This window comes from Lathyrus oleraceus, chromosome 2 (assembly GCF_024323335.1).
Source record: "Lathyrus oleraceus cultivar Zhongwan6 chromosome 2, CAAS_Psat_ZW6_1.0, whole genome shotgun sequence".
Lineage (NCBI taxonomy): Eukaryota > Viridiplantae > Streptophyta > Magnoliopsida > Fabales > Fabaceae > Lathyrus > Lathyrus oleraceus.
In genome coordinates this window covers 213,993,186-214,019,052 of record NC_066580.1, presented here as the reverse complement: position 1 = coordinate 214,019,052, position 25,867 = coordinate 213,993,186, and the positions used below count along the sequence as shown (strand labels likewise).

The 25,867-nt window shown below is 33.5% G+C and overlaps 2 protein-coding genes and 1 non-coding gene across 3 annotated transcripts; 1 reads left to right on the top strand and 2 right to left on the bottom strand.

Annotated features, from left to right (window-relative positions):
- Positions 1 to 7,210: 7,210 nt before the first annotated feature.
- LOC127122642 (uncharacterized) lies at positions 7,211 to 7,690 on the bottom strand. The gene has a single exon (XM_051052943.1). It carries the CDS (start codon positions 7,688 to 7,690, stop codon positions 7,211 to 7,213), a length of 480 nt encoding a protein of 159 aa, XP_050908900.1.
- Positions 7,691 to 15,648: 7,958 nt separating this feature from the next.
- On the top strand, positions 15,649 to 15,757 carry LOC127125178 (small nucleolar RNA R71). The gene has a single exon (XR_007804634.1). It is a non-coding gene; the product is annotated as a small nucleolar RNA R71 (small nucleolar RNA).
- An 8,333-nt stretch (positions 15,758 to 24,090) lies between these two features.
- Positions 24,091 to 25,358, bottom strand: LOC127118933 (uncharacterized). The gene has a single exon (XM_051049167.1). It carries the CDS (start codon positions 25,212 to 25,214, stop codon positions 24,291 to 24,293), a length of 924 nt encoding a protein of 307 aa, XP_050905124.1. The 5' UTR covers positions 25,215 to 25,358; the 3' UTR covers positions 24,091 to 24,290.
- Positions 25,359 to 25,867: the final 509 nt, after the last annotated feature.

The following is a 25,867-nucleotide window of genomic DNA, read 5'->3' as shown; positions in this document are numbered from 1 at the left end:
GAAAACTTTTCTATTTTCTTTACCATGAAGCATGGCATCCTTTGGGCATTTGCATCCATTTGAGGAGGTGTTTGGACAATATATAAACATCATTTTTCCAGATTTAAAAACTCACCTCCTTGCAAAATTTTAAATCATTTACACACATTCTCTCAAACTCTTTAAGTGTTCTTCCTAATTCTCTTAAGAGTGAAACCTTGCATAAACTTTCATTTTCAGCATCATAGTTTCATTTCATACAAAGAACACTTGTATAACTATTGTGAGAATTGAGTGTTACAAAGGAGAAGATCAATTGATAAATTGATATACTTCAAATTCCAACTATTTCATCTTCTACAAACATTCAGAATTATATTTATTGATTACAACTTATTTTTAGGATTGTTAAAAATAAGTTTGTAAGGTGTTATCCTTGTTATCCGGTGTGTGGATACAAAAGGTCCTTTTGTGAGAAATTAAGTCTCGATTGGACCTTAAACATTGTAAATCCAAGAGGATTGTTCTTGGTGTGTTAGAATTAGATAGAAAGACCTTAAGGTGTCTTGTCTAGGAATCTAACATTATTGTGAAATTCTCTTTCGTGTTGAAAGGGGAGTGGAGTACTCTCAATCTGTGAGGGGAACCACTATACATCGTGGTGTTCTTTACTTTCCGCACTTTACTGCTTTTCATCATATAAGCAACTCAAGAAAGTAAAAGTCATAAACCGTCAAAAATCCGGAAAATAGTCTAAGTGTCTCATTCACCCCCCCCCCCCCCCCCCCCCTTTAAGGCATTCCTTAAGCTTACATTAACATGGTGTGTTTGTTTAACCTTCACATCGGAAATCCACCATAACCCCCACAGTGAATTGATCTGTCGGAATCCCTCACGGCCCAACTATGGCGCAAAAATCTCAACTCCGTCAGAAACTACTCACAACCTCCATCAAGCTCTCAACCATAATCCACAGCTCCATTTAACTTCCGTCTCCTTCCGTCGCGGAGCACTTCAAATCGACATATATCCCCCATTCAACTCTCACCTTCAACCTTCACACCTTTATCACCGATCCAAACAGCATACAACAATTCACTAGAAAACCGGCCTCTGCAATTGCTAATGAAGACCTCCACATCATTATAGATCTTCTACCTTCGTGTGAAGAACTTGCGCCACCTTCCACCAACAGAAGTAAAGGTTACAAGAGAAGGGGATCTTCATGAAGAAATGTGTTTAGGAATCTGGCTTGTGATATCGTGTTTTAGATGATGTCGCTCAGTTTTATTTCAGGGTGTGCGGTATTGGGATCCTTGAGCATCGTACAAAGATCATTATTCGGATTCGTAGCTTTATCAATAAAAATAATATCAAACTCTGAATTGTGGGTTAGTAATAACGAAACACCAAACTGAAGGAGAAGAGTGATCCATAACGCAGCGGAATTTAAATTTTCTCCTTTAGTGATCCTTACGAATGGGCATGATCAGTGATAGAATCGTTACCTCTTGTGGCGATTGTAACCTTTGATGCAAATCTACGGAGCAATCATGAACGTTGAACGATGACAACGCCTCTACTCAGTCCACACGAACGGATTCCTTCAATCTCAATGCTAGCTGCTACGAATGAAGGCTTTGAGTGAGTGAGTGAGAGAGAGAGAGAGAGAGAGAGAGAGAAACGAAATTGCAACTACACAAATGCTTCTACACAAGGGTTCTATTTATAGAACCACTTGTGTGGGTTGCAAGCTAAAAAGCCCACTCAAGTGTATGTGGCCCATATCTTATAATATGCCAAAATCATATAAGCGCGTGGTACCCTACCATATTTCATATTCTACTTAAGTACATCGTACCTTACGATGTTCTACAATTCACTTAAGTGTACCGTACATTAAGATATTCCTTAGTTACTCTATCTCTCATCAATCCGTCCTTTTTTGTGTGACCCTATAGGTTTTCGCGACATTGGCAATTATATTAAATCACGTATTTAACATAATAAATAGTGAGTGGTATCTGGAAACACATCACTGCTACCCAAGACACGAAAATGTCATGTGATCTCACAAATCCTTTTGTGATAATACTTATGTGTACAATTACCCTTTTGCCCTTATGTCTATATTGAACACAAGGCATAGACCGTGTCATCCTTGTCCAGTTCAATATTGGGCCCATAGACATTTATCATGTTACGTGGGATGGAAAAATTCCATCTAGGTCACTCATGCCCCTTAGCATGCTTCATGGAGTACCCATCAACTGTCTTTATGGTCATCCAGTTACGGACAATGTTTGATCAGCAATAAGGCACTCGACTCTACATCTAGGGTCCATAGTGGTTTTAGGTTGAAGGGTGGTATACACCATTATCACCATGAGAATAACTTATGACACTTTGCATAACATTCTCTATAGTATTCTCATAGCGGGTCAATCCAGTATAAATATTACTCTTAATATTCATACCTATGTTTAAGACTTGATAACTCCTTATCCATGATCCATGAGATGTGATCATCAATCTATATACATAATAGTCTTAATGCTTTAATGTTATCCCACTTCACAATAAAGCTCGACTACGGATACTTTAAGAATAATGTCCTTATGTTTAATGTGATCTCATGATTAAGTCAGACTTGATACATTAATAAGGACTAGCTATTCTAAGGACTTTATTAAACAAACATAATAAAGAAAAAGCCTTTTATTATTAATAAATAATTTGATACAAGTACCAAAAGTATTGGCCTCTAGGGCTTACACCAACACAAACAATTACTTCGATCCGTCCTCCCGTCAACTCGGTAACAATTTAAACTATGAGCTTATTTGGTTTTAATGTGTATTTTTTATGGTGATTCAATGTTTCATTTCTATTTGGTAACTGATATTCTGTTATTATTTTGGATGAGTGTAAATAAGTTTATGAGATGGAAATAAATGGTAACACGACTGCTGCTTCTTTTCACTTTGCTGAGGATTTCTCTGTTTTATTTTGTAACAATTATGCAATTGTATGAATGTGGTACCATGGCTGTGTTTTTTATTACATTTCATTTTAAATCAGACTTTTATCCATGGCTTCAACATCGGTTCGACATTGTGGTAACGGCGTGCATTATGCATATCTTTGTATTATGCCATTTTGGGGTATGCTTTTTTTTCCAATTTGATTTCATCATGAGTTTGTTGTTTCATGCTGCGCTTTTGACACTATGGTGAATTCATGACAATTGTGCATAATGAATTTCCTTAACTGTGTTTTGGTTGCTATCTTAACTTGTTTTTTTTCATTTTTTCAAAATTATACCTTTCCTGAGATTCACCTTGATTATTTGGTGGAGTCTTGGCTATTTGCACTTACCTCTAGTAACATAATAAGAACTTGTTGTCTTAACCTGGCTGTGAATTTTTGTTGAAATTTGCAAATCTATTTCTATTTTGATTAAGAGAGAATAAAAGTTCTGTCATTTTGGAAATTGAAATTGGAAAGAGAGAGAATACTGAGCAATGTTTTTTTATTTTTCCTTCTTTTCATTTTTTGAGTCATCCTTATGCCAAGCGTTGGACTACCATTGGTTGCTCAAAAAACATTTTTTTTAAAATAAATAATAACATGCTAAGTAAACCAACATGGGGCACCGTCCCCTTTGAACAAACTAGTCTTTTACTTTTTATGTTATTTGTATTTTTACCTATTATTATTACTATAGTGATTTTCTCATAATTAGAATTAACTTGTTTTTTTAATCCTTACTAATTTACACCCCATGTCTATGAGCATACCATTCTTATATGATTTCTTTTCTTATTATTTTCATTTCTTTTAATTAAAGCATCGATTTATTGACTGATTATTTTTATTAGATTAATTATTGTTAAGTAGATTTTTTCGATTATCCAATTTCATTACGTTTAGTCAATTATATCTATCCATGATCATTTCATACACATAAATAATAAAATTCAATTTCACTAACATATTTACTGATTCAAATAAACTTCTAACCATCTTCGAAAAAACCCTGGTCCAACACCAAGTACCAATTTCAAAATTCGATTAAATCGTTCCCAATTCGATTCAAATCCTTTCCCCGATTCAAGCATAATGATTACAAATCTTTTTTTATTCAAACACGAAAGAAGAAGGTTCTTGGAGTCTAGCATTCTTTGAACCTTCGAATGAATGCTCTTGAGGTACACGTCTTGAATCATCCTTTCATTCACTCTTCCGCTTCTAAAACACCTAATTACTTGGACAAAAAGAGGGGTCATTGGAGTCTAGCATTCCGGTGGAATCTTTGAACCATCTTTTGAAGGTTCATTGTCCATCAAATGAATTTTCATAATTCATTGAATGAAAAAAGTGTTGTTGGAATCTAGCATTCCGGTAATGCCCCGATTCATTGGTTCCGAGGCTTACGACTCGTTCTTACCAAATATTCGTCATTCTCCTAAAAATAATTCAATATCACTTTAACCTAATCTTCTGCCCCCGTGCAATCAACAACTTCTTTTCAAAAGAACATTTGTCTAATCCTTTCTAACGCATATACAAACTAGCGCTTAAGTCTCCTCCGCGAGCATGCAAGCCAATGTTTAACCATTAGAATGCGATCCAGACACAAGTTTAATCCTAACAAACTTTAATCAATCAAAATCTTCTTTTCAGAAAGAACATTGTTTAATCCTTTATAGTGCGTACACAAACTAGCGCTTATGTCTCCACCGCGAGCATGCAAGCCAATGTTTAACCGTTAGAATGCAATCTAAGCACTTGTTCATTAAAACACATTAAACCTATCAAACCCATTTTCTCGCCCCCGTGCGATCGAAAATCTTTTCACAAAGATTGTTGTTTAATCCTTTCTAACGCGCATAACAAACTAGTGCTTAAGCCTCCACCGAGAGTAGACAAGCCAACGTTTAACCTTAGAATGTGATCTAAACAGTCGTTCATTAAAATACACAAACAAGCTGTAGTCCACGAACTTCAAATGCTCTGATTTCCTTATTGCATCATTAGGATACGTAGGCAGGAGATTGCTAGATCTTCGCGAGCATACTAATAAAAAAACCTCCATTTTCCCCCTTCTGAGGTTTCCATCCATCTCTATTTTTAATCTTTTATTCACTTGAAGAAAACAAACAAATTAGCTAACATTTAAATTGCAAATTAAACTAAAAGGTTCCCGTTGAGTACAACGGACCTAAGGGGTGCTAATACCTTCCCCTTGCGTAATCGACTCATAAACCCAAATATGGTTATGACGACCATTATTCTATTTTTAAGAGGTTTTATCGATATTTTCCTATTCCTTCATTGGGATAAATAAAGTTCGATGGCGACTCTATTCGAATTAATTTTTCTGCGACCATCGCGAGGGATCGTATTTCTCGATATGCGACACATATAACATGTCCCTGTGAGCGAAATGCACTCTATAGTCAAACCTTTGCCTTTTAGAGGCTGGGCTTTGGATTTGATTGGGGAAATTCGACCACCATCATCTAAGAATCAGAGGTATATCTTGGTTGACATTGACTATTTTACAAAATGGATTGAAGCTATACCTTTTCCAAATTTGGGCCAAGAAGATATGGTCGAATTTATCCAGAAACACATCATTTATAGATTTGGAATCCCAGAAACTATCACTACAGATCAAGGATCAGTATTTACTGGTCGAAAGATGCAAGAATTTGCTAAGGAAATGGGTTTCAAATTGTTAACGTCTACGCCATATTATGCTCAATCTAATGGTCAAGTCGAAGCAGCTAATAAGGTGATTATTGGCTTGATTAAGAAGCATGTGGGGAAGAAACCTAAAAATTGGCACAAAACTTTAGATCAGGTTTTGTGGGCATGTCGGACGTCTCCCAAGGAAACCACTAATTCGACCCCTTTTGGACTGACCTTTGGTCATGATGTAGTTTTACCAGTAGAAATTTATCTACAACCCACAAGAATTCAGAGGCATCATGAAATTCCATTAGAATTATATTGGAACATGATGATGGATGAGCTACTCGATCTAGATGAAGAGAGACTAAATTCCTTGGAATTATTAAAAAGGCAGAAGAATAGAGTATAGAACTCTTATAATAGGAAGGTTAAAATTAAGGCATTTTTGCATGAAGACTTGGTCTGGAAAGTTGTCCTTCTGATGGATCGAAAGGATAGGGCCCTAGGGAAGTGGTCTCCCAAGTGGGAAGGCCCTTTTCAAATTTTGAAAGTATTCTCTAACGGTGCCTATGAGATTGAGGAACTTAGGGAAGACAAGAATCTTGAGAGTAAATGGAAAATATTTGAAAAAATATAAGCCATCACTCCAAGAAATAAAAATAATAAACGAGTAATTGCATGCAAGTTAAACAAAGCCAATATGGTAAAGGGTTCCAAAATGGCTTAAATTCGCTTCAAAGGCCTAAAGGGATAATATTCATTACAGGGAAAATTTATCAATAGGAAAATGGAAAAGGAGATTAAAACTAAAAAGGAAGATTAGCCTTCATGTGAAGGTATTTTGTCTTGAGAAGTTCCAGGCGTTTCTCACATAAGGACCATTTCGACTGGAGAATTATGAGCTCTGAATCAAGTTTGTGTGCCTTTTCGACGATCTCCATACCAAACTCTAGCTCTTTATCCATCAAAGCATCATCAAACTTTAGAAGTTCGTTTTTGCGCTTTTCGGCTTTAGAGATTTTGGCTTGCAGTTCCCTTATCTGTTTTCTCCATGAAGTAATGTCACAGTCGTGGCCTTCGATCTCCTCTTTGTTCTTCTATTTCGTCTGTTCCAGTTTCATGGCCTTGTTGGTAGACTCATTGGCAGCATCCCAAGCAGCTGCTCCAGAACCAGCCTTTTGTTCGATCTCCTTGGTTATCTGGGGTAGTAGCTTATGATCTTCAATAGCTTGGTCGATCATAATGCCTAACTCCAGGATGATGTTGGCAACTTCAGGAGAAGCTTCTAATAAATTTACTTGGTTGAATAGAGCCTTCAATGTTAGAGGGGCAGAAGGATCAGCCAGTAGGAGCAGGAACAAATCACCTTTGAAGACCTTTTCCTTGATTTTCGATAGCACTTCATTCGCAGGTGTACTCGAAGGTTGGTCATCAGACGCCATAGTAGTGCTAAGGATTTTCTCAGATGAGATTTCCATGCTACTTAGCATAGATTTTAGGTATTCAAGAGGTTGGTTTCGTTTCAGAGTTGCTAGTTCTTCAAAAGAAAAACCCCCAGCGCTTCTTGTCGAAACTCTGCCTTCAGGAATAGCCACAACTGTTGGAGTGGCAAGAGTTTGACTCTGAGTCTGTCCTTCGACTGTGTCCTGGTTCCCTCACCATTGTTCTCCTCTTCTTTGGAGTCTCCATCATCTTCACCATCACTTCCATCATGTCCAACATTGGGTAGGGTCTGGTTGCCTTCGTCGTCCTCCCCCATTGCCACTACTTCACCATCGTTACCCTCTTGGTTGGCATGGATTGTGCCTTCGATGTTAGGAGAACCATCTTCAGGTTTATCTCCATCCTGAACCTCTTCATCCACCACCATAGTATCCTTTTTCACTCCAGCTTGGTCTTCTTCGCATGAACTAGCTTCGTGATCAGAACCACTGGTATGTGAATGTTGGGTAGTGGTTTTTGGTGGCGAAGTCTCAAGCTCACCAGGAATGGGTTGATTGATTTCACTCATGGAAATTTTCTCTGATGATGGTCGATAGGTAGGTTCGCTAGTGCTGTTGAGGACATTTGCTATGGAAATTGACATGGAGGAAGTTGCAGTTGTTGTTCGTACACGGTAGTACCTGCACCATCCTGAAACCAAAAATTGAAAGATAAGTGGTAGAAGACAATAAATCAACTAATAAAGGCAAAGTAAGGTATGTATTTACCTTGTTCCCTTCAACCTCAGGGCTGGAGTTGTCACTTTCTCTCTGAGTCGTTGCTATCTTCGCCATGGCCTTAGGAGTAGGCTCTTGAATAGTTAGAGCAGTAGGCCTTTTCTTGGCAATTTTTGTTTGAGGTTGGCTCAAAGCTTCAGTGATTTTTGGTTGTTGTTTTCTTTTCCTAGAAGTGAGGTCGAGAACAGGTGACAGGTCTTCTTCGTCAGAATCTACTACAATAGGAGCTTCTGTTGTTTTGGTTTGGATTTTTGATGGAGTAAGAGGAGGTTTTCGAGCAACCTAAATGAAAATACTGAAGTATTAATACCATTATACATAACAAAGAGTAATGGGTAAGACAGAGGTGTACCTTTGTGGGTTTGATGCCTCCCTCAGTCTTCGTTTCGACTGGCCTTTTGATTATTGGCTTCTTGGGTGGAACCCTGGTGGCTAAAAGAAAAACAACATAGAGCATTATTATAAGCTAAGGGTGAATATCCTAATAGAGGGGTATGATTCGAAAAAAAACCCATGTCACACCTTCATATATGTCTGATTCGATGCGAACATCTTCGATCCCTATATGAAGATACCCTTTGAAATTGTCTAGAGTATGCTTAGTCACAACCACCTGCTTAGCTTTTTTCTATGACTGTTGTCGAAGGATTTTAATGAATTCCCCACAGATAAACCATTCTGGATTGAGGGGCAAGGGCCACTCCAAAGTCATCATTTGGCAGTCGAGGAAATTTTGAAGGAAATAGTTCGAAAGCCATTTTGTAGCATTTCTCAGGAGGAACGTACGAAGGGATTTTTAAAGTTTCCATTTTCTTTGAAAAATTTTCCTTTAGTGTGACAGCTGCTTCGCGGATGGTTTGACTAAGGTCATCGGTCCTATAGGCAGTTTAAAAGTAATTTTGGAACACTTGAATTTCTTTGATGAGCGTGTGAGTACCTTTCTTGGTTCTTTCTTGCACAAAAAGGAAAGCTTTATCAATGTGTTGGATAAAATAGGGAACATCATAAAATTATTCAGTATAATATTCATTCCACCATCTCCCAAATCCTCGAGTATAGAGAAATCTAGGCTCGAACTTGACAAAGGTAAGTTGTGTCTTGCCATTATATCTAGCCATCTGTTTGAGAGTGGTGGCTTCATTATGAATTACGTTGTAGAGGAGAAGGCTGCCTTTTTTGTCATACAGGAACTTTGGGAGAGTCTGAATTAACCCAAACTGTCGAGCCACAAGATTGGGCTGATAGGAAATCAAAGTGACCTGGATCTTTGAAGGGTTTAATCGAAGGGTTAAGATTTTGGGAGTCAAAAATGCCTCCCAAATCAGAATATATTTTGTCTCTTGTTTTTTGGAAGGATATGGAAAGGGCCTTGTGAACCATTTTGGACCACACTCCCTGGCTGCGAAAAGGGCCATGCTCGACGTGAATACATGGCGCTTGGTGAACATTATGACATAGTGCATGAAGGTTGGTCGAAGAGATTACCCTTCGTCGTTGAGGGTTAGTTGGGCCAATCGAATTCCTTCGACCCGTCTATTCTTCACTTCTTCAGCTTCTTCATCAACGAGGCCTCTGTTGGGAAGACTTACCTCGAAAGTGGCATTGAGCCAGAGTTGTAGTAGCCAAAAGGGACCAGAGAGAAGGAGGTTTCCTTCTCCTCCTAAGTTATTTAGTTGAGTGACTCCATCACTCAGTGATTCATAAAGACTTACTAGGATCATTTCGCTTAAACAAACGTCACGTCCAGCATGCAGTTGGTTCACTAGAGTAAGGTACTTCTTGGCGACTTGTAGGGATTTCAAGCAAAAGACGGAATGGGATAACCACAAAGATAAGAAGGCAATGTGTTCGACATCAGAAACAGCGTCGGTATCCTTGTCATGGTAGTGTGTGATATGGGTCAAATATACTTCCCTGGAGGTGGAAAAGTCTATAGTGTCCTCAGAATCAATATTGGGGTCGTATGTGTTTCTAGTAGGTTTTAGCCCTGTGATAGCGGCTAGGTCGAAGAGATTTGGTGTGATCATACCACATGGAAGGTGGAAGGTGTAATGTATTCTATCCCAAAAGTACAACAAAGAGACTAACAGAGATGAGCTATACTCTAAGCCTACTTTCGATAGCATTATCAGGTCATAAATCCCCATATCTTTCCAAATTTGGGCTTTGACTTTCTCTATTTTTTTTAGCCACTATACGTACTTGGTTGGGTCTTTAAAAGAGGGAGTGGCACGAAAAACCCTAAAGTTGTTGTTCATAAATCTTAAATCTATGGTTTCATCTGTTTTGGGTTCTTCAGCAGTAGTTGGTTCATCCCCAAGTTTCTTGGCTTGCCGTATGGGTTTACATTTGTGTTAAGTGGGGAAGTATTCCTTAAGCTTACTAAAATCCATATCTAAATCAGGCAGAGGTCCAAATAATGCATGGTTTTTACCAGAAACAAAAATGGGAATAAGCACCTGAGAGGCATAAATCTTACGTTGTTCTTCAGTTTTTGGTTCTGTGATATACTATTAGTTGTTCACCGTTACTGGACCGGGTAATGTAGTGATATGAGGTAGTTCTAAAATCTTCTTGGGGGGTTTTGATTTGACAGACACCTTGGCGGCTTTACTTATGTCCTTAGAGGTTTTGCTTGAGGTTGCCATTGTTGTTAAGTTTTGAAGGAAATGAGAAAATTTGGGTTTGCTTGAAGGTTGTTTGAGAAGATGAAAAGTTAGGGTGTTTGGAGATTTCAGAAAGCGTAAAAAATGGAATTGATATGAGGTGTGTCTCTTATAAGTGTTTTTAGAAGGAAAAACGGTTCAAATCAATATTAATGGTTGACAATTTAGTGGGACACGTGTCTTTCCTGGATTATGCGTTGAAGATGTGGTAATTAATGCCTAAACCCATTATCTCCTAGGGTCTAGGAAACGTGATGATTAAAGAGATTTGGGTATGGTCTGAAAAGACGTTGTTGGAAAAAGAGTAATGATGACTCTGACGTCACAAGACAGCTGGGAGAAACTGAAAAGTTTTTTTTGTAACATTGGGACATTAGTGACATGCAAGAATTGTCCAAGGCGTCGAAGCATGTTCTCAAAAAATGTATTTTTCTTCAATGTGTCGAAAATGACATTTTTGGGGGGCAATTTGATGGCTCCTAATTTTGACGCCCATATTTGAATTAAGAAATGGAGTTCCCTGTGAAGATATTTCGACTAGATCAGATATTGGGAGTTCTAGTTGAAGATGCCTTGATGAGAAGGTTAAGATGCTGCAAGGACTTAGAAATATTTTTAGTGTTTGAAGACGTGTTCGACGAGAGATTCAAATTCAAATAAAGGAGGGAACTCTTGCTCTTATCTAACTTTTGAAAATGTATGTGGAGCATAGTGGATATTTGCATCCATGCAAAATGCCATTTGTCTCAATATGGTAGAAAAGCCGTTAGAAACGGTTATTTCGATTAGTATAAATAAAAGGTCTTAGTGCTAGTATCGTGTGTGTTCAAAGTGTGTACAAAATCTGTAAAATTTACCAAGTATTCGTGTGTAGAGAAACAATAAATTGAGAAATGTACGTTTGATTTACACCATTGTCATTTACTTTGAAGTAATTCAATTCATCTTTTATTTCCAGAAATATCTCTTTATTTAAAAGATTTATCTTTGTTGCCATTTATCTTCATTTTTACAATATTCTCTTTACTTTATGTTGTTTGTATCCTTTTGTGAGTATTTTCATGAATTACTATTACTGTAAACATTGTCGAAGTGTTTATGTTAATTAGAATTCACTTTAACAAATAATTAGCACATGTCCTAGGATCAATCTGATTGATCCTGTAAGTAACCAAATTTGGTAATTTGGAAGATTAGCGGTTGTTTACCAATTTCATGGTAAACAAATACATTTTGTCATTTTCAGGAGAATACTCAGCTAGTCATCCACAAGTATGAGAACTTTGCATCATAATAGAGAAGGGCTCCAACTTGGATAAAGATTAACAAGTATGTCATTAGCTCTCTTAGGTGGAAATGAATTATTGTCAATATTATGGGGATAGGAGAATTACATCTCAACTGTGGAAATGACTCATGTATAAACTTTGAGAAAAGTTTTAAAAGAAAAAGTGCACAAAAGGCACAAAATAGTTTGAATGAGTTATGCAGTTTTAAGTCTTTTGAAATTGGGCTGAATATACTTAAGATGTATTAGAATTTATTAAGAAAAAGGTTTTGAAAACAAGAAATTTTTGAAAAGAGAGAGGAGATTTTGAAAATCAGAGAAGAAGGTGAGAAAAAGAGACTATCCTACAGCATAAAGTAAAAGCTAAGGAGGAAATGTCTAACCAAGAGATAGCAAGCTTTATGACATAAGTCAAGCAATAATTCCCTCCTTTGGATTAAGACTCAAGAAAGCCAAATAAACAAAGAATAACCAATGTATCAGATGAAACCAAAGTAACCAAGCCAAATCTTCAAAAGAAGTCCAAAGTCAAAGGTACCAAATAAATCCTAAGGTGTCAAATCATAACTCCAAAAGCAAGGGTCAAGATCCTAGTCCTAAGTCCATAACTCCACAACAATGTTAGGGATAGTGACCATAAGTCCATGAATCAAGAGAACCAATTTTTTTTAGAGTTTTTCCTTTATTAATATCTTTAAAAGAAGGAGAAATCCAAATGGACAAAGAGAAAATAGCATAAGTATAAACAATATGATATGAGATGATAAAATAAAAGCATAAAGGAAATAGAAAAAATAAAAAGCATAAGATAAATGACATTAAAGTAAAGTTAATACAATAAAATGTTAGTAAGTGGTGTTAGTGATCTAAAAGAGGAAAGGCAATTTGTCATTTTTTGGAGAATACTCAACTATTCACCCATAAGTATGAAAATATGGACCTCTATATCACCTATGAGAAGGGATTCAACTTGGATAAAATCAACAAGTATGTCCAAGTTGTGGCATGTTGAAGTTAGCACAAAAAATTGGTCATGTAACTCAGAAATTTCTAAGTCTCAAAATGGTTGAAAATGAACTGTCATGCCTCGATGAATTCCATGGCCTTCCAAGTATAATTTGACTTTAATCCTTGAACCAATCTTGTAGAGGGCATCACAAATGACATTTTTCAAAAAGAACGAGTCTCAAATGTTGAAAATTAAAGAAGCTATGAATCTTGAATGTTGAGAAAAAATCACTTAAAAATAGGTCAAATTTAACTAAGTCCACAAATGAACTATAATTTCTCCAAACGTTTGATGGTCCACCAAGCATAATTGGCTATTGTCATGTAAACAAAAGTTGTATAGGATATTGAGAAGATTCATATGCAAAATGAATCATTCAAAAATGTTGAGAATTGAAGGAGTTGTGATCATTTGAACTTTGACTTCAAATGGTTGACTTTTTGGTCAAGCCTCTTGGAGTAAACTTGTGCACTTGGTCTTTTCTTGCATTTCAAGGAACATGGATGATCATATAAACTCAAAATAAGGTTTCCTTGAGTGTCTCTTGATTGCATTGCTCAAAGTTTAAGGTAGCTTGTTGAAGAAGGCATGGAAATAAACACATGAACCTTTGACTTTTCTTGAGAAATGAGCAACAAGGCTTTGGGTACTCTTGATCAAAATAAGGTTGAAAGACACTTGAGAACATTAGGGATCATGATTTTAGATATAGCCCTTTGAGAACAAATGGTTAATCACACTTTGACTTGAGGAATCAAAACAAACCCTACCCGAGGAACCATGTTTAATGCTCTTGATGAAAAGTCCTACCTTGCATAATAAACTTAAAGAAAACAAAACATATTTTTGCTATTTTGATTAGTGGTTAGATAAGTGATGAACATAGAAACGCAAAGGTAAAAAACCAATAAAAAGGTGATTGGTGATCCCTGCAAAAAGCAAACCTAAAGATGAGAGGTGGAGGATCAAGATGTTATCTTGTTTATATGCAAGGGTGAAAATGATATGTGGGATCTTAGAGTATGACAATTGGCATGGCCTTTATGGTTGGGTTATGGTTGTCTTGAGAGTGTGCCAGCGGGAGCAGCAGTTTTTGCTTGTTGCTGGGCTACCTGAGTTATTTGTGTCTCAAGCATCTTGTTGTGGATAGCCATGGTGTCAACTTTGTTCGTAAACAGTTTGATAAATTTGTTTGTATGAATGTTTTGGTTCATATAAGTTCCAGATTTGACTTCTTAGGTGTAGAAGGAGCATAAGGGGCTCCTTTGTTATGTTGAAATTCAGGGGGAGTAGTAGGAGGCGGGCTTGGTGCAAAAAGAGTGTTGTTGTCCTTATAGGAGAAATTTATATGATTCCTCCATCCAAGATTATATGTGTTATAGTAGGGTTTGCCTTGCGCATAATTCGCCTAGTCGTGGGAAGGTTTCAGACAAAAAATTACAATCAGAGGTGATGTGTCCTTTTACTCCACAAATCTCACGGAGAGGGTTTGAATTGTTTTGGAAATAAAAACTTTTTCAGAAATCAAACACACGCAGAATAAAAAGGAAATGACACAGAATTTTATACTGGTTCGCTTGAAATTCAAAGCTACTCCAGTCCACCCGGCCAAGGTGATTTTGCCTTCAAAAAGGACTTAATCCACTAATCTTGAAAGATTACATAACCAAACGTCTAAGAGAATAATCTCTCATCCCTCTCAAGTATTCAGACTGCGCAGAGTCACTTGAGGAAGTAGTTTAAGCAAGAGTAAATTGTAATGTAAAGTGCTTCTAACAAAAAGCAAATATTACATAATTATAAGATCAATAGCTTTTCACGTAAGAGCAGCAGCTCGTGAAAATGAGAGAGGATGAATGATATTTCTTGTGTGTCTCAGGTGTATTCTCTTGTGAAGTATTTCGTTCTTTATATAGTCGTTGTGAAGGACCGTTGGAGTGAAGACAGAATCTTGGTCATTGAAGAGTGATTAATGTCATTACTCTCCTTGTTTCTTTCTAAAACAGTTTTGCCCGCCTCATTATTCCCTTCTTGAAATACTTTCTTTCCATATTAAGCTTCTTTTTGGTTACGCATTCTGGACTGGTGAGTCTACGTCAGAGTCTTGATATATCAGAGTTTGTCTTTAGAGGATGATTATGTATGATCCCATCAGAGCTTCTCAATGCTCTAGACTTCTTTAGTATTAGAGTCTGGATTTAGTAGTCTTTTATCGAAGCTTCTGACTTCTTAATGTTGCACTGGTTTCTGCGTTGATCAGAATCAGAACCTTCTGGATGCATCCTTTCTGAGTGGCATCTGGTCATCGAATATTTTATATCTGATGTAATTTTATATCTGATGTATGGTCAGAATCCTGCATAAATGGTCAGAGTCCTGCATACTAAGAAAAAATCTCGTTAGAGTACAATTTTTGTTTCATCCTTTGTTATCATCAAAATCTTAGAGATATATTGTAGAACCAACTTTGTTCTTAGAGGGTTAACTGCATCTATGGTAGTTGCGGGAATAATGGTTAGGTTATCAATCTTCTGAGTAAGGGCATCTACTTTAGCACTAACATGATTTAGGCCTTTTACTTCGTACATACCTTATTTGGTTTGAGACCTTTCAACAGGGGCGCGCTCGTTACCCCAGTGATAATGGTTTTGGGCCATGTTTTCAATAAGATTATAGGCTTCGATGAATGGTTTGTCCATTAGAGCTCTTCTAGCAGCAACATCGATTGTCATCCTCGTGTTATATAGGAGACTGTTATAGAAAGCATGAATAACTAGCCACTGCTCTAAGTCGTGATGTGGGTAAAGTCTTATCATATCTTTGTACCTTTCCCAGAGCATCAAAGAAAGATTCTCCATCAGCTTGTCTAAAACAAGTGATTTGATTCCTTAAAACTGCCATTTTAGAAGGGGAAAATATCGAGCAAGGAAAACCTTATTGAGCTTGTTCCATGTCGTAATGGAATTAGTTAGGAGGGACTGTAGCCAAGCTATGGCTCTATCCCTGGGGGATAAAGTAAAAAGATATAATCTAATGGCTTTGGGGTCGACGCCATTACTCTTGTATGTGTCGAAATACTGAAGAAACACAGAAAGATGAAGATTTGGATCCTCCATAGGGCTTCCAAAGATCTGGTTCTGCTGCATGATTTGCAGCAAAGAGGGTTTGAGTTCAAAGTTGTAAGCTTAAACAGTTGGGGGAGCTATGCTCGAATGAGGCTCGTCTTGGGATGGAACGGCATAGTCCTTAAGAGGACGTTTATTGTTGGCAGCTATATGGATGGTAAATTGGGCGCGAAGTTGTTCGATTTAGCGTTTAGGTGAATAAAACGCTTGACTTCGTCAATCAGTTGTTCTAACTGTCCCCGATTGAGCGGGTACTTGGCATACAACCGAAAGAGGGGGAAATAACAAAAATACCTTAATCTATACGACGTAACAACAAAGTCACAATATTGACTTTTGGGGTCCCCGACAATGGCGCCAAAAACTTGATGCTCTCCGCAAGTGCACGGAAATATCATAGTAATATAAGAGATTATCGAACCCACATGGACCAAATATCAACCTACCGTTATCTATTGTTGCTATTTAAATCTAAGGTGATGAAATTTGATAAGAGGGAATTTAAAACTAGTTCGTTTTGAAAATTTAATAAAACAAATACCAGAATGTGGCTTGCATCGATCATTGGTACTCGAAAAAGCATTGTATTAATTAATTAAATCGGTATAGTATTTTCTCTTAACAAAAAGAATTAATTTAAATAAATTATTTGCTTTCGCGCAACTAAAACCAAGTTTTTGCCTAAAATCTATACTCCAGCTTTTGCGTGTGTAGCGTGTTAAAGTGCAAAACTTTTGTTTTAGAAAATTAATTACTTTCAATTAATTAAAAAGTTGTTTAAGGTGAAAAATAAGTTTAAATGTATTATCGGTTTTCGCTTGTCTAATACCAAATTTTAATTTCATAAACGCCGGCTTTCGTGTGTCCCTTTATGCTCTTAAAATCTATTTTTGAAATATTTATGTTTTACAATTCAAAGGAAGTCTTGCTTTCGCATATTACTTAATTAAAATTTTAAATTTTTACCTAAGTCAAATATGTCCTTTCTTTCGAAACTGAACCAGTATCTCTAAATTACGCTTTCGTGGTAATTATTTTAATTAAAAATAGTTTAATAATCAGTCTCAAAATAAATTCTAATTTACTTATCTAATTACGATTTAAATCTGAGTATCGTCGAAATGAGATCCTCACATTTCGAACTATAATAATTTAGTCAGACATAACTAATACATAAAAGCTATTGTTATAAAAATTCACTCTAAATAAATTAAACATATTAAATTTAATAATAATAAATACTAGTAATAGTAACGGTTATATATATATATATATATATATATATATATATATATATATATTATATATATATTATATATATATATATATATATTATATTATATATATAATATTATATAATATATATATAATATATATATATATATTATATATATAATATATATATATATAATATATATTGTTGTCCCTGTAAGTTAGCGAGTTTTTTATTTTAATTCCTATAATTTTTTTCGGTCTGAGTCTCTATATCTCACTTTTTGTGTTGGTTTTAGTCTCTAAAGACAAAATTCGCAGTAAAATTCGCAGTCTTGCGGATTTTACCTTTAGGGATTAAAATCAACACAACAAAACTGAGATATATTGACTCAGACAAAAAAAAAGATACATGGACCAAAAGATTATAATAACATTAAGAAGAAGAACAACAACAAAATATATATATATATATATTATATATATATATATATATATATATATATATATATATATATATATATAGGCTTCCAAAATAGGTACCGAATAGTTTTAGAATAAAAATTCAGAAAAATTATGGCGGCAAGATTACACTACGAACGATCCAAGAACAGATAGCAAATCTCCAAAATTTAAATCTAATGTGCACTTATCTCTCAGTGTGAAAAATAAGTGCTTTTATAATATGTGAATTTTTCTGCCTAAAACTATAACTAAGTTTGGATAATGAAAACTGAGCTCCAAAGGGTCTTTTATAACGGAAATTCGTGTAGAATAACTGTTACATAATGGATGGAAGTGGTGGGAAAAAATAAGGAAAGTGGAAAAATCAAGTCTGAGATAGTGGGCGAAAATTCTGGAATTGAGTTGGTTGACGGGCGTCAACCTGCTGATTTTCTTTGTTTTCATTTTTGCTCAGGCTGATGGGCGTCAACCTATTAAAAACTCGTCATGATAGCAACAACATTGTATTTTGTCTTATTTTCGCTCCATTTCTCTTTGTTCTAACCCGCACAAGCCTCAAATCAACAAGTACCTGAAATATATGAATAATACCAACGTAACACAATAAAAAAAACATATGAAATGACATTAAAATGCATGTGAATCGAATCAAGATAACGCACTTCAAATCGCTCGATTGAGCTTAGGTTTCCCCGTCCAAACTGAAATCCATGATCTATCTGTTGGATTAATTTATTAATCCATTAAATATGACTCATGTAAATTAAAGATTGACTTAAGATACATTAATGTGATGATTGTTTAGGTTGATGGATAATTAAGTCAATGGGAGTTTTCATTTTGAATTTTAAAATAAAATTTAAATTCATTTTCTCTCTCTTCATGGCTATTGGGACATGAGTGTTGTGATGAGATGTGATTGTTGAAATAAGATGTCTATAAATATGCATCATTAAAAAAGCAAGTACAATGATTCTCATTCTTTCTGGTTATCCCACAAATAAATAAATAAAAATATTTTAATTATCAAAAATATATAAAAGAAGAAGGAAGAGAGAATGAAACAATTCAGATCAAGAATCAAGAATTGGATAAGAATCGACATCGTGGACTCTGATACATCTTTAATGTTTTTTTCTTATAGAAATTAAAGTACGGTGAAAATCATAATATCAAAATCCAAAATATGAAATTTGTTAACGGTTGATAATAGAGCAAAGTTACCGATATTATGAGTTTTTGATAAATAATTAAATATATAGCATAGAATTTTTAATTAGAGATAATGTAAACTAAAATGTTTATTTGTTCCGGTTCCTAATGAGTATCATGTTGAAACACAAATTCGGACCAACCATTTCCCGCGTTTTATTTTAAGTATATAAGGTAAGTGATCGATGTTGAATTACATAGTAAAAGAAGTATATGATTTCTGTTTTCGTATAATACATAATTCAAATATTTGAACAAAGAGAAATATTTATATGAAAACACACATAAATCTATATTTTTATAAATATCCAATAAAAAGAAAGAAAAATTTAAATTTATTTAAAATTTAACTTTTTTTGTAATTGGATTTATTAGATGATTGTGATATGAAGAAGAGAAAAAAATTATTTTTATTTTTTAATTAATAAAAAAATTATTATTAGTTATACTATAGCTATATATGTTATGGTTGTTTTCATTTAAGAATTTTTCTTAAATAAAAGTAATATGTATACGTCATCAATATTATTATATATATATATATATATATATATATATATATATATATATATATATATATATATATATATATATATATATATATATATATATATATAATGAAGAATCATGAAAGTGTATAATTGAGAGTGAGTATCGTTTCAGAATAAATTGATATTGTATGATGATATAATGAGAAAACATGTTTTACCACATGATAATAACTAAACAAATTATTTTCATATATGTGGAGAAACGTTTAAAATCCTGTAATGGTCAATTACACACGAATATACATTTACATTATATATATCCTAGCGATCAGACGGGCACGTGAGTGCCCGTCTGTCCGCTTTCTCAAATACAGATTCACATAAAATATAAATTATATTATATTTTTATTTAATTTTATTTTTATTTTTAATTATTTATAAAGATAATAGTGCGAAAAATAATAAACCGTTATATAACCGTCATTTGTGGGAAAGAGAAGTTAAAGTTTAAAATAAAATTGAAAAGGATATATTTTGAAGAAAAAAAAGCTACACCAAAATCATATTTTCTCTTTATATATATATATATATATATATATTATATAATATATATATAATATATATATATATAATATATATAATATATATAAAGTGCAAACAGTGTAGTATTGTTCAATTTAATTTTATACATTGCATAATTGATGTGGCTTCATGAATAGTGATCGACATTTTAACACTAATGGATTTTTGTACATTAATGGAATCATCATAAAAATATTATTATTATATCAAAATACTACAACAAGATGGATAAGTGAATTTATTTTCTTCATAAGAGACTTGAAATTAAACCTGATACATATTGTGTATTGTGTAAATGCTACTCTATGGTCAAATATATTAAAATTTGTAATTTTAAATTATACAATTCAATTTTGATAAATAATACTAGTGTAATATATATTTTTATTTATTTATCAAATTATGAATAAAATATTACATTTATATTTTAAAATTATTTATTAAAATAAAATTTGTTTATCACCAAAGTGACAAATTCATAAAAATTTATAATTGAATTTTAATTATAAACTTCAATTTATTATTTAATTTTGAAGTGAAATGTGTACCGTATAATTTTGAATTATAAATTTGTTAATCATCAAAGTGGTCAAATTAATTAAAATTTATGATTTCAAGTTATGTAATTAACTTGACTTGGATACTATGTGAGAAACATATTTATGTTCAATAATATTTATTATTATAAGATATATATAGATCATCCAAAGATGGATCATGACTTATAATTAATAAAGTTAAGATGATTGTTGACATATTTGTTGTTTGTATATCCAAAGATATACATGTATTTTGTAAGTGATTTTATTGTCCATTAAAATATCTTTATTTAACATCATTAAAATTTATTGAAATGTATTTAAGTTTTTATCCAAAAGTGAACTTTTATATATGTTTAAAGATGATTAGTTTGAATCCATGAAAGTTAATCAAAACATTAACATATGAGCATGTTTTAAATATTTACGGTTACTAGTATAGTGTTATGGACTTAGACATGACATTGATCATGAATGAGAAACTTGCAGCTAATACAGAGGATAATATAGAAGATAATTGTATATCTTAGAGACATAGGAAAGGTCCAACAGGTTGTCTTTGAACTTGATTAGAAAGGACAATGTTTAGGGTCATTTGTAAAGTTTCTAGAAAGTTTAGTGTATAAATTAAATAAGTTAATATATGGACTAAAGCAAGCTTCTTGGCAATGGTATCTTAAATTTAATAATATTATTTTATCATATGATTTTGTAGAGAACACCGTAGATCGATGTATCTATATGAAGCTCAGTGGAAGAAAATTCATTATTTTTGTCTTATACGTTGATGATATTTTACTTACTGTCAAGGATTTTTCTTTGTTACATGATGTAAAGAAGTTTCTCTCTAATAAATTTAAAATGAAGGATACGAGTGAGGCATCATATGTGATATGAATAGAAATATTTTGTAATAGATCACAAGGACTGTTGTGATTGTTTCAGAAAGACTATATAAAAAAATATTAGAGAGATTTATAATGGTAAATGCTCTGTTGGGATAGTTTATATTCATAAAGGGGACAAAATTAGTCAAATGTAATGTCCCAAAATGAATTAGAACGAAAAGAAATGGAGTTTATTCCCTATGCATCAGCTTGATTTAAGCCCAAACATGTATTCGACCGCATATCAGTTTTGTTGTTGGTGTGTTGGATCAATATTAAAGTAATCCCTGAATGGATCACTGGAAAGCTGCAAAAAAAGTTCTTAGGTACTTACACGACACCAAAGATTACATGCTCACTTATAGAAGATCAGATCAACTTGAAGTGGTTGGCTACTCAGATTCATACTTTGCAGGATGTGTGGACTCAAGAAAATCCACATTTGGGTATGTTTTTCTTCTGGTTGGAGGAGAAATATCATGGAAGAGTGGAAAATAGTCCATCATTACAACCTCTACTATGGAGGCGGAATTTATGGCATACTTTGAAGCCACAATTCAATCATTGTGGTTACGGAACTTCATCTTATGGCTTGGTATTGTCGACAATATAGCTAGGTTGCTAAGGATTTATTGTGATAATTATGCAGCTGTCTTCTTCTCTAAGAATGATAAGTATTCCAAAGGTGCTAAACATATGGAATTGAAGTACTTATTAGTGAAAGAAGAAATGCATAAAAAAGTGTCATCTGAACATATTAGTACATATTTAATGATAGTGAATCCGGTAACTAAAGGTTTACCACCCAAGACATTTGTTGGCCATGTAGAAAGGATGGGCATTATGTAAAAGTCCTTGTTAACATTATATATATATATATATATATATATATATTATATATATATATATATATATATATATATATATATATATATATATATATATATATATATATATAATATATATATATATATATATATAGTTTAATGTTCATATTATATGACACTTGTGAATTCAATTAAGGTTATGTTTCTATTGAGTTTTGTTATTCATATTATATATTACTATTAATATGTGACGACAATGGTTTCTTTATAAAGACATGAAAGACAGATCATTGTATCCTTTAAAGTTATTTAAATTGGATTGATGTATGATACATGGAAGAAATCAAGTTGATGAATAGTTTATGACCGTCATAATGTGATCATTTCAATTCATTAAAGATAATGATTTGGTGCTTTTAATGAGTGGTGCACAATTATGGTATAACATTGAAACATCAAGTTTCTACATGAGTCAAGTGAGAGATTATTGGATTAATTTATTAATTCATTAAATATCACTCGTGTAAATTAAAGATTGACTTAAATAAAAGATATTTTAATGTGATGATTGTTTAGCTTGATGGATAATTAAGTCAATGTAATTTTTATTTTGAATTTTAAAATAAAATTTAAATTCATCTTCTCTCTCTTCATGGTTATTGGGACATGACTGTTGTGATGAGATATGACTGTTGGAATAAGATGTCTATAAATGTGCACCATTAGAAAAGCAAATACAACGATTCTCATTCTTTCTAGTTGTCCCACAAATAAATAAATAAATAAATAAATAAAAATATCTTAATCATCAAAGATACATAAAAGAAGAAGAAGAGAGAAGAGAACAATTCAGATCAAGAATCAAGCACTGGACAAGAAACAACGTCATGGACCCGAATGTGTCTTTAATGTTTTTTTTTATAGAAATTAAAGTACTATGAAAATCATAATATCAAGATCCAAAATATGAAATTTGCTAACCCTATCTCATTTAACACATGTAGCATATAAGGTGTCCAAGAAATAATTGTTTGAAGATAGTAATCAAGGGAAGAAAATCGTCTCCCCCATAATTTGAGGAAGAATCAATCTTCTTTCATTCCCACATATATGATTAGTAAACTAGGAAAACGATTTCTATCACTTTCTAGTCAGATCCAATGGATCTTCTATAAATACCTCAATCCTAAAATTGGAAGAATCCATTCATTCATTCCCCAAATAACACATATAGTCTCTTGTAATCCCTGCGTGAAGAGACTCTCATTCTCTCTCAACTATTATACTTTTAGCAAGTAGATATCAAATAGAGAGATATGTTTTAAGTGAGTATCAAATAGGATTATTGAAATTATTTTATAAATCGAGATGATATTTCGATAGTCTAGTACGTCTCATACATCGTGTTCTTAACTTTTACAAGATCATGGATGTTTGTTGTGCAAAACGCAAGAATAAAAAAAAATATTTTGATAATACCTATCAATAATCAATTCTGGTTTTATATTATTGTAATTTCAATTCTTTTTATAACTTGGAGGTGGATTTTTCTCAATTTAAAAACTCTTGTTCAATTGGTTATTTAAAGAAAATATTGTCTTTCAAAAAAATATATTAGCAATTTAAAAAAAAATACAGTTTTAAATAATCTCGCAAAGAAAAGTCCGTGGCGTTACCGATAGGATGGTTAACTATTTTTTTTTATATAATATTAATTATATTTTTTGACTGATAGGGAGATGAGTAATATTTATAAAACTTTCATTTATGGAAGCTACCTAAAATGCATTTATGAAACATTCATCAAGGAAGCTATCCATATCTTAATAATCTAGAAGCAAGATCGCTTATTTTCAACCACACGTTTAATACCAAGTTAGAAACCAATGTACAAATTCGAAGAACTAATTTATTCATTTACAGCTGTCAACTTTAAACAATAAACAATACAACAATTAAGCAATTTTTCAAATAATCTCGATGCCTTATTTTCCTATATTATAAATTAATTTTTTTAGCATCAAACCGAAATTAAATTAGTAAATAAAATTCCAATATTCCAATTTTACAAAGTTGCGTGCAACATTGATTAATGTTCCAAGTAAGATTCATCAGAAACAATAACAGCATCCGCATCCCACCAGGTGTTATCCGCGTCAGATTCCGTTACGTTTCCTAAAGGAATACTGACTTTTCTCATATCACCAACCGTCAAACGTTGACGTCCGTCATCTCTCACATAAACCTTCTGAACGCCGCCAGATTCAACGCGAACCGTGTTCCCCACCGTGGGCCCCCACTCAGCTACAACAGAAGGCTTCCGTTTACGGAGGCGCGTGTCCCAAATTTCAACGGCGAGATTACCACGCGCGCCTTCACTTGCGGAAACAACTACCGCTGGTGAATCCACGTGAGTTGAAAGCGCGTTTTGGTTGCTTACGACGTCGTTTGAGGAAATAACTCCGTCCTCGTATTCATCGAAATCTAAACCTAAACCGAAGCCTATACTGTCCCAAAGCTTAACAACGTTTTCACTGTTAGCTAATTCAAAAAGGGAAAAAATGTCACCGATACTGCGCTGTCGTTGATGTCCACCGTTTTGAGTCTGGAACTCGTCGTTTATACTGCTTCCTCTGATTCTAAAAAAATCGTTGAAACTTGAGGAAGATGACACAGATGGCTCCTCACCTTCAAAGTCCGATGACGAAGATAAGCTAACGACGTCGTCGTCATCTTCGTCGGAGCTGAAATCATCGTCGAAAGCGATTGACGGAAGGGATGAAGCTTTTTTACGGAGATGAATGATGAATATGGTGAGTTTGTTGATTATGCTGCCGAACGTTGCGACTAAAGCGAGAATGACAGCACCCCATTTACAGAAATTGAAAGCTATGGATACTGATTGGAGACCGTTGAAGGAGGTGGTAGCGATTTGAGAAGGGAGAGGTGGGTTTTGCAATGAGTTGAAACCCGCTTGGAAATCGCCGAGTCTGTCGATCAAGGGAACTTGCATGTTTGGGATTTTGAGAAGAAGAGGGAAAGGGTTTGGAAAACCGAGAAGATGAGAGATTGGAAAAGGGAAGGAGAAAAATTGGAGAGGGGTGCTAGTGATTTATATGTGAAGAGGAGAAAATAAGTATATATTAAAATGTGAGAAATGTCAAAATGTTTTTCTATTTCTTCTTTCTTATAAACTAAAAAACAATATTACCACGGGGTATTCTCCTTAAATTTATCATACTTGATTTTTATATTTTAATAAAGGATTAATTAATATGTATGGTCTCCATAAAAAAATTTACACGATTCATCATGATTACCCGTTTTAATTATTTTATAGATTTTTAATATAAAAATTAAATTTATTTTAATATCCAACGTGTAAGATTAATTGATAATATAAAATCCTTTTATACTGTCGGTATATTTCAATTAAATTCTTTTCATAAATATTAAAATTATAGTTTATTTTAATTTTAATTACAGTTTTAATCTCTTATTTTATCTAATTCATAAAATTGATTCTTATATTTTAAATTTAAACATTTTTCATTTTTATTTAAAATTTAAATAATTTTTTATCTCTTCTTATTTTTTTACACTTAAAAGTTTTTCAAATTATAATTTATTTGTGAAACATAACAAATCATTCTATATAAATATATT